Below are 10,252 nucleotides of genomic sequence, written 5' to 3' on the forward strand. Positions count from 1 at the left end.
TTAAGAGCCTCTCCAAAAAAAGATCCAGCTATCATCAAATGACAACAAGTCACTTTATCCTCTCGTATTCACTGCAACAGCGGCATAACAGAAGCAATTCGCAATTCGCAAAACGGTTATGGCTCTCTTATCGGTTCAGTCAAGTGACCCTCGGCATCTCCGATTAATCCTTTTATTAACTCAATAAGGTGCGGCCGTTGGAAACCAGAAGCACACAGCAGAGAAAGTGAATGATTATCCACTGTAGCAGATTAAAAATCTATAAGACACTTTCCCAAGTTGTCCGTAAGAGCATTCAGGGCCTTTTATTGTTTTTTTTAAAGCAACTTGAACGATAAACAAAACATGGTAACACGTGTGTAAACAGAAAAAAGGCAGAGTAAAAGACAGAGCAAATTGATGGGATTTTAATAACTTGACCTCAACAGGACTGCACAATGAAATTAACCAATATACAGATTTTCATGACTGATATAAAACTGTATTTATTTTATCTCTCATGGTACATTCTATTTAAAACAATCATTAACTTAATGTTTTAAATAAAGACTGAATGAAATTAAGCCTTTTCTTTAAAAAAATTAAGCTCTCTCTCTCTCTCTCACTCTGTTATATTAACTTGAACCGACAAACAAAATAAAGATTTCAAGCTAACATGATTGAGCGTAATAATATTGCACATGAAATGTGATATGATTCTGACCCAATCAGCAGCCTTTTCACAAGGCGAGTTGCTAAAACACAATCCTCTCAGCATATCAAATAAATTACCTTTTGTATCACAGCCGATTCCCTGATCCACATTTGAACTATCCAGAATCATATCACAGTAATGCACACTTATTTGGTTGCATATTGTTAATAAGAAACCTTGTACAAGTTGCTCTGGGATATAAGAATAAGCAAACTGTTAGACTTGATACACTATGAGGCGTTACCTCGTGCAACATGACAGTGAGCATTACATCACCATCATCTCTAAGCCTCTGTCAATCAGGGCACCAGAAAAATTCAGAATGTAACTCAGGTCAGTACAGAATTTCAGAGCCTGAATCACTAATAGCATTCAAAATGTCTCTTGAAATTGTTAAATAGTACCAATAGTCTTTAAATAATCCTGCATAGAAAAATAAATTAAATATGAACTACGAATGGTCATATTTTTTTTGTGAGTTTTTGATATTTTTTGATCTTTTTCTTGAATCCATTTTATTTTCTTGATGAGATTGTAGAATTTAATTGTCGACTGTTGTAATTTACACAACTGCCCCACAAATACAAATAATGTTGACTTACAAAATAAATCCAGATACGCTTACATGGCAAGCAGCTGTTTAGTTTCTCTTGAGTTCATGAATGTCCTGTCATGTGCCATACTCAAATCACATTTCAGCAGAACAATATCAAATGGCTCTTTACAGGTTATTGGAATAATCCAAAATGCGTGGATGTCGGCTGTCAGTACCTTCCGTTATAATCAAATCCATGAGTTTCAAGGCCCCCAAAAGTAGCAAAATATAATCCAAGAGAAGGGGGTCTGGGGTATTCCACCACTTTCAAGCATAAGCCAACCTTCCAATTCTTCCGCTCCATTTGATTTTGTCATCCCAAGATTCCTAAAAATACTTCCAACCAAAAACAATGAAGAGGGGTCAATATCAACGAGTTTCATGACCCAATCATTTGGTAAAAAAAAAACAAAGTTCTGTGACCCCATTTGATTTGATAGAACCCATATCAATAGCAGCAAACTACAACTGTGTGTAAGGATATATCTCTTTATACTGACTGATGTCATTTTTAATTCATAATGGCATGATGATAACATAAAAATGGTTGGTAATTTTAACACAGCCACTGATTCTAAGGGAGTTACACGGTTTGTATAATGAAACGTGTCCGGTATTCCATTGATCATTATGAATTGACATAAGGCACTTTTGTCAGTAAGGAGCAGATGAAGATTTAGAATTTACTGAGAGCTGTCTGTTCCTCTAGTACTTGAAGGTAGTCTGGGGTCCCCATTTTTGCTTTTAGTTCATAATAATCACTCTTACGCTGCTCAATCACTATCTTACTGTGATTGCCCCCTATCAAAGATTTTTTCATTTTTTTGTCATGTGGTTTTTCGGGGTAACGGATCTCAAAGCCACTCACCCCTATACTGTTGAAATCCTTTTTGCTTTCCAAGTAGTTGTGAAGGAACATGTTGTCTCGTCCCGGTAAGAACTCGTCCAGCTCATCAATGGTGCTTAATCTCTTCCTTGCGTCCAGGGAGAGAGAGTCCTTATCTTTATCAGCACTGTTGCGTAACATCATTTTCTGTCTTTCTGAGTCTATAAATTTGAAACCTGCATCTGAGTCTCTAATTCCACAGGTGTGAGCTTTGCTCATGTGCTCGATGGTCTGCGGGATGAAGGTCTCTCCACCCAGGTCATCCTTGTTTGATTTGTGATTGTGCCTTCTGATCTGGAGAGGCATGGAGCCACACTCCTGGTTTCCAAGTCCCTCTTGTCTCCCCGCTGGCTTTTTGTTGCGTCTCAAAACGAAGACCAGCAGGCAGAAGGCCACAAAGACAGTGAGGATCAGAACAACCAGAATGCTCAAGATCATAATAGACAAGGGAACAGGGCCACTGGGAGGTGCCTTGCCAACTCCAGCAGGTGACACTGATGTGAGAAGGGGGGTGGCACTAGTCAGGATGAAAGGAGGCCTGGCGATGAGCTTAGGGCACATGATTTCATTTTTCAGCTCCCTCAGCTCGATGTTGGAGAACTGCACCGGAGATGCACACTTGACCCCCTTGGCAGCGACCCCTTCGTTCAGTTTTTCAAGCCACAGTTTGAGAGCCACTAAATCGCAGGAGCATTCCCAAGGGTTGCCGTCCAGGTCTATCTGAGTGAGAGTTTTGAGCTGGTCTAGGACGCCACTCACAGGCAGAGTCATGAAGTGGTTGTTCTTCAGATTCAATCTGGCGAGAGAAATGCCGGCAAAGATATATGCAGGTAGGCTTCTGAGCACATTGTTATTCAGGTACAGGAGCTGCAAATTTGGCATCGAATCAAACGTCCCTGCTAACACCTCCTTTATGGCATTGTACTCCAAATAGAGATATTGGAGGTTACTAAGCCCAAGAAACATTTCAGGGTGCAGCTGCTCCAGCTGGTTCCCATTAAGGTATAACCTGCGGAGATTGGTCAGGTTTGCAAAGACACCCTTTTGCACGGTGGATATTTGATTACTGCCCAAATGTAATAAATCTAAACCCTCAAAACCCTGGAAGTCGGTAGGATTGATATCTCTTATGTAATTACCACTAAGGTGCAATTTCTTGGCATTTGGCGGTTTAGGTACAAGATCTGCTAGACTCTGGATGTTCCTTTCTTGACAGCTCACGCTAATACCAAAGTCAGACGGGTGAGCTTTGCACATACATGGCTGGGGACAAGAGAGGGGAGGAATTCGAGTTTGGAAGGACACGATTTGGCCATTTTTACTAGGTGGATTGCCAGCAACGATTCCATTGCCGTATATTTTGGAGGGATTGGTGGTTTTGGGTGCTTTGGTAACTAAAGGTGCTATGGTCGAGGGGCCCACGTTAGACAGTGTTAGCCCACCCTCGGGCTGGGAGGGGGGCATCCGTACGTCAAAGTCACTGCCTGTCCCCATTGGGCACAGCTCCTGCTTGTTGGTCTCTTTCAAAAGCCGGCCATATAGATCACTGGGAGTCTCACAGATAGCCTCCCCAATAAAAATATTATAGGGCATGTTCTCCAACCAGGCCTTTAATGGTAACAAATCACAAGTGCAATTCCACGGGTTGTCATCCAACTGCAACTCCACTATCCTCCCGATGTGCTCCAGAACTCCAAGATAAGGAAGCTTCTGTATCCTATTTCCTCGTATGTCCAAATGAGTGAGTGAGGCGAATCGAAAAATGTTCTCAGGTAGGCCTTGAATAAGATTGTCATTTAAAATTAAAACTTTCAGTTTATGCAATTTGTTAAAGGCTCCTTTCTCTATAAACTTGATTAAATTGTAGTCGGCCTGAAGATATTCCAAATTCTCGATCCCCCGAAACGTGTCAGCGCGGAGCTCTTTTAATTCATTGTTATTTAAGTGCAACTGCTTCAGTGCACTAAGCCCCATAAACGCCCCTCCCTCGATGTTCTGGAGTTTGTTGTTCCCCAGCTGGAGCGAGACTGCGTGTGTAAAATTCAGAAAAGAGTTGGGGTAAAGAATGTACAAAAGGTTGTTTTGGAAATTCAAATGGTAGAGGCTGGATACTGGCGGCTGCAGCTGCGTAGGTCTGTACACAGTTATTTTCTCACAGTTCACATAGAGGACGTTCTCGATGGACATGCAGGAGCAAGCGCTGCAGGTCTCGGCTCTGAGGTCCGAATCCGAGTCAGAAAATGAACTCGATATGGAAAAGGCCAACAGAACAAGCAGCAGCATTTTGCCTTTTAAAAATCCCCCAGTAAACCATTTAGTAACCTTTGAGGGGGGAAAAACAAAGAAATAATCAAAACACATCCCTTTCTTCCTATGGAGTCACACAGCATAATGCCAAGATCTTACAGCAGAGGTGTTTGATAACCCTTCATGCACACACACACACACACACAAAAAAAAGAAAAGAAAAATCCTGTACTTTGTCTGCTATTTGGTTTCAAAAAAAATCTATGAGTTATAATGTAGTGAGTGTGTGTATATCGTGTATATATATATATATATATATATATATATATATATATATATATATATATATATATATATATATGTGTGTGTATATTTACATATATAATAAACTGATAATACACAATACATGTATGAACCTAACACAATAAATACATGTATGAACCTGCTTTTTATGCCTTAATGAGGTAAAAAAGTCCCTTCCCTATAAAAACACAACATATTTACAAGCCTATACTTTATAATTCACAAACTGGTAATAGAAAAGCGTATTTCACGTTTCCCTATAAATTGTCAAGCTCTGCCGACCAAAAAAATCGTTCAAGACTCACCGGCAATGTTAATATCTCCCTCTTTTCAGATGACACCGGACATTGGGAGCGCCAAGAGAGGGACTATAGCCATTCAGTCAGGTTCAAATTTCAGTCACAGCCTCTCTGCTTGTCAGGCTCCGCTTGTACAAAACATATATTGTGTCATAAAATGCCAAGGTTATTGAGCTCTTCTGAGGCATCTCAAAAACGAGGCGCTGAATAATAAATGCGTTTCAAAACCGAAGTGAAAACGTTGAAATAGCAAGTGGTGGACGCAAAACAAGTCCAGCATTCTCCTGTTGAAGGAAACGAGGTCTGGAGGATGTAAAGGATGCCGCTTTAACATCAGTTCAGATGAATTTTAACGCACAGTTCTCTCATCAGTTCAGGGGGAGATGATACAGATCTTAATAAATTAGTCGCAACGATCCATAGCGCGTCGCTATTCGCCTCAATGACTGAATATGACAAATTGACTCCAGCTGATTCCCTTCGTTTCTTAAAATCATGCAAGTTGCAGGAGAAAAAAAACTACGTGCTCGGATGTGAGGGGTATCTGCGATCGAACTGACGAGGAAATTAATTATTCAGATGATTAAAATGCGCTAAAAAGGAGATGCCACACTAAACCACCTGATCAAAATAAGTATTGGTAGCGCAGACCTCGTCCGAATAATGACAACAGCTTTGTAAAGCAACTATTCCAGCTCGTCTTCTTCCAAGTATGTTGGTTTTGCTGCTGCATTGAGCTTCCCACACGGTAAAACGAGAGGAGAGAAAATGCAGAGATGCAGAGAGAGCGAGAGAGAACGCGCGAGAGCGAGCGAGTGAGCAAGAGATAGACAGAGAGAGAGAGAGAGAGAGAGAGAGAGAGAGAGAGAGAGAGAGAGAGAGAGAAGGGTGCGCGTGAAGGGTGGCAGAGAGAAAATACTAAAGAGCAAAATTTAACTTCAGACTACCCTTAAGCACGCACTAGTGAGGATTTAAGTAAAATACATATTGTATTTCTTTAAAGGATCTCTAGAAATTGTGACGCGTAAAATCTTTAAATGGATCATGGTCAGTTTGTGAGCACCGCGGCTGCCTGACGAAACAGATTTCTGACGGAAGCGCTGCGGGATGTGGCGCGTGGGATTCTTCTCTTTTCCTTCTTTATTCTTTATCCTGTTATTTTTACATCGCGTGACTCTGGAATTCTGTAAGGCACTGCAATAAGAAACTGCGGCAAAGTCACCCTATCCATGTTAGTTTCAGCTGTTGCGCGCATAGCCGTAAATCCTTGTCTGACAGCTCGCCCAAAATGGTGATTTATTTCTGACAGACAACAGGTGCGCTGTTTTATCGACTTGTTATATTTTCCCCAATAACTTCGTTTGCGCGCATGCGTGTTTAATTGATTTAATGTCATGTTTTAAAATTAGTAAAAATTAGACTCATCATAAAGATTTTAAAGGACATAGAGGTTGTGGACAGAGGCATGGGCATCTCTCACATCATTTAAGGTTTAAGGTGTCATTCTGCAGTGGGTTAAAGCTCACCATGAAAAATAAGATCAAACACGGCGCCCTCGTCTGGCAGAAATATGTGAGATTTTGCTCATGAAATGTATGCCACGTTGTTTATATGTTTAGATATGATTAATATTTAATAATCCGTTTGCAAGATCATTCTGATATGAGAGAGAACGCTTGTAGTTGTCACCGGGGGTCAACAATAAGGCTCTTAAGACCTGTTAAAACTTTTTGGCCTGCATTCCATCACAGTTTTTATTGTATGTGGGCCATAATTCATAATATATATTTTTTGTGAATACAAATGCAGTAATATAAATTATAGCAATGGTCAACTACAACAAATTAATTATACATTAAGTTGATGACATCTTTTAATTTTGGTTAGTTCACATGTACTTTATAACATTATACAATTTATATTAATATTGTACTTTACACAGTGTTTATAAACAATTTCTGTAAACAATGTTTTGCTCTTTAAGTGAGTCTGTTATGTTCCATTTTCAGTGTATGCTGTTTTTATTTTTTCGTGTGTGCATGATCTTGTTTGTCTTGTCTTTTATGTATATGTGTGTGTGTGTGTGCGTGTGTTTTATAATGGTTTAGATTTTGCAAGAGCATATTGGTATGATTGTGACAACTTACCCCAGTGTGACCAAATTGCCCGTTACTGAGATATTAAAGTATGCAATGATGACACGGAAAATTATCTTGATAATAAACCCACAGTGAGAAATATTCACTGGAAGTGTAACCACTAGTCTCCAAAACAAGGTAATAGCCAATACATACACCTTTATCATCTTTCAATGTTTACTTCAAATATTGAACTTCGCTTGATTCCATGCCATGTTGTTTTTCTCTGTAGAAATAACCCTTAGAGGCAAGGAACAGCTACTGTTTGTTCAAGGTGAGAATAAATTAGATATTTATTAAGGCCATAACCATCGCAGTGGTGACCTGAACCTCCTACTAGTTTAGAAAATTATTATAGCACGTTGCTCCGAGAGCCAGAAATCACAGACAAATGTCCCCCTTAAACAAAAAGTAAAACTGCAAAGAGCCCACATGGGCTTTCCTCGGTTATATGCTGGACAGCAGTGCTTATATTTTTGTAATTTCTTTAAAGTATGTTACCAAGATATGCATTAAACACTTTAAGTTTCAGTGTTTAGCGTCAAAGTGACAGCGTTTGCTCTGTGAACATGGGGGTTGTTCTTCTTTTTGTGTCTGCTTCTCTCAAGTTTCTGTCTTTGATATGTTAAACAGTTGCCTATTTTTAACTAGCAACAACAAGACGACTAAAATATTACAATAATAGTAGTGACAATAAAAAAGCGCTTGTTTTATGCACATTTTTTTTGTCATGGGTTGGATGCATATGCTTAAAAAAATGAATGCACATTTATTGTTAAAATACTGGCAAGCTGCTCCTTACACATTCCATGTCCACATCATTTGTATTTATTTCATCAGTCATATGCATGTGTTATTCTGATGTATGTTAAACAATGTATATACAGTATACAATTATGCAAAAAAAAAAAAACAAGAGTAACAAAAGAACATTGTATATAATTATTGTTTATGACACCAATGTTGTGGGCACAACATAAAAAATATGACAATATTTGAGTTGTGGCTCAGTGTCAATTTCTCACTGTGAAAGAGTAATGAGATGCAATTAACATAACGCACACAAATAGTGTATCATCATTCATGTGCCGGTTTTACAATTTTCATGTAAAAACCCACTGGCTGACATAATGATAATAATAATAATAATAATAATAATAAACTGCCCTTCTGTTTTTCCCACCACTACTCCCATTGGAGCAAACATAGAGCATTGCTGTCATTCCACGTGTTTTACAGATTTCTTTTAACCCTTGCTCCTCTGCCCTGTCAATCATAGAGCAATCTAATAAAGTACATCCCTCCAGCTGGCAAACACATTGATTGACAGTCAGTCTGTTGAAATAGGGTAATGAGATAGAGGATACGACCCGTGGAAGGCTGCCTGCAGCAGATGAGTTCGGATGGGGAAATGTCTGCCGGGGATTACTGCCGAGAACTTTGGAGTCTAGTGGCAAAAGTGGCTTTGAACTATCTACATATGTACACATGCAATGATTAAAGCTATTTACCTTTCTTGTAATCTGAAAGTGTTCTGAGCCTATAGGCACGAAAGTTTGCACATTCATTAGGAGAGATGAGCGCGAATTGAATGACAAGAATGTTTAGAAAGACTGAAAATAATAGCTTTGAAATTGCTTGATTTGATTTAACTGTCTATAATGTAAGTGGTTGGCAAAGTTTAAAGAAACGATCGTAATGATAAGTGGATAAGACATTGATGCTTATAGAAGCTAACGGGCATCTTTGTACAGTCATAGATGACGAGGATGCAGCCGGGGATCCTAATGTCCACTCAACAGTTGGCAACAGCAGATCCACTGTGTATCATCTTTTCCCATTGAGTCCTGTGCCTCTTCTAATATCGCAAGGCTACTATTAACCACAGAGATAGCAATAGCAGTCACATCGTAGCCTACTGGGCGCAGATCCAAGAAACAAAACATGCCAATTGTGAGAATTGTTCAGTCGTAAGCCTTTAACATCGTAACGCTCTGCGAATAACTGTAAACAAGCAATTATGAGCCATTCAACCCTCCATCTTTCCCTTTGACAGCACTGTGGTCAAATGATCAGAAATTGAATATAGTATTTAGTTGAAAAGTGTCCCATTCGTTTGCTCCTTCTATACTGCATGGTTGCCAGGTCTGTGAAACTCAGCAACAAATCAAAAAAGCCAAAATTTGTTAAAATATTCTAATCAGTTTTCTATTAAATTATTTCACTTAAAAATCAATAATATGAGAAATTCACATTGTTTTAACCCCCCCACCCAGTATTTTTAAAATCAGTTGCCAGCCTGCGCCAGCATTTTTTATTCTTTTTTTACAAAGGTTTAATGTCTTTCTTCTTTAAATATATAAACATACAATATATCAAATGTAAGAACAAACCACCTGCTTTTATACAACAACAAAAAGGTTTAATACAATCTTCATTTGTTTTCTGTTTATCACCTATCCAATATGCGTTTTAAGTCTTTAAAAAAAATACAACATTTCGAACAAAAAGCTGAGACAATTTTGTTTGAGATCAGATTTAGAACGCTGATAAAAACATACACAGAGTTTTTACTGTTTTTGGATCAGTGGACGCTTCAGTGTTTAATGAGTTTGGTAAGAGCGCCACCTAGTGGATAAAAGCGGAAATACGAATTTCCATAAAAACTCGTCATTGACAGGGAAGCATTTTCTCTTAAAGCAACACTAAAGAGTTATTGCTCTTTGCTCCCCCTACAGGTTAGACGCGTAATTGTTCATTAGCACTGTCGTAAATACTTCTGCATAGCTGGCTCTGATTGGATTGTAGGTCTGCCGTAAAGCAAGTTTTTGTAGTTCACTCGAACTACAGGACCACTACGCGACGGTTGGAAACTTCTTTAGTGCGGTTTTGGCCGATAGAGGGCTACAAAGCGAATGTGAAAGTGCCATTCACCCTGTTTTGAGTGGATGAACCACTGAAACTTTTTTGGAAACATTTTTTTTAGGTAAAATCTTTGGTGTTGCTTTAACTCTTTTCGAAAATGTTTTGGAAGGCATTAAACTTTTGTGAAAATAATGAAAAATGCTGGCGCTGGCAACTTTTTTTTAA

The 10,252-nt window shown here is 38.9% G+C and overlaps 1 protein-coding gene across 2 annotated transcripts; it reads right to left on the reverse strand.

The window, feature by feature from the left end:
* Positions 1 to 392: 392 nt before the first annotated feature.
* On the reverse strand, positions 393 to 5,703 carry slitrk4 (SLIT and NTRK-like family, member 4). 2 transcript variants are annotated; one of them, XM_065268063.2, is made up of 3 exons: positions 5,031 to 5,703; positions 2,158 to 4,497; positions 393 to 1,625 (listed from the first exon to the last, which is right to left on the reverse strand). In XM_065268063.2, the coding sequence occupies exons 2-3, from the start codon at positions 4,456 to 4,458 to the stop codon at positions 1,617 to 1,619; spliced, it is 2,310 nt and encodes a 769-aa protein (XP_065124135.1). In that variant the 5' UTR covers positions 4,459 to 4,497; positions 5,031 to 5,703; the 3' UTR covers positions 393 to 1,616. The 2 variants fall into 2 exon arrangements, with proteins under 2 accessions (XP_065124135.1, XP_065124134.1); XM_065268062.2 differs by having other exon boundaries at positions 393 to 4,497.
* Positions 5,704 to 10,252: the final 4,549 nt, after the last annotated feature.

This window comes from Paramisgurnus dabryanus, chromosome 16 (genome assembly GCF_030506205.2).
Source record: "Paramisgurnus dabryanus chromosome 16, PD_genome_1.1, whole genome shotgun sequence".
In the NCBI taxonomy this organism is placed as follows: Eukaryota; Metazoa; Chordata; class Actinopteri; order Cypriniformes; family Cobitidae; genus Paramisgurnus; species Paramisgurnus dabryanus.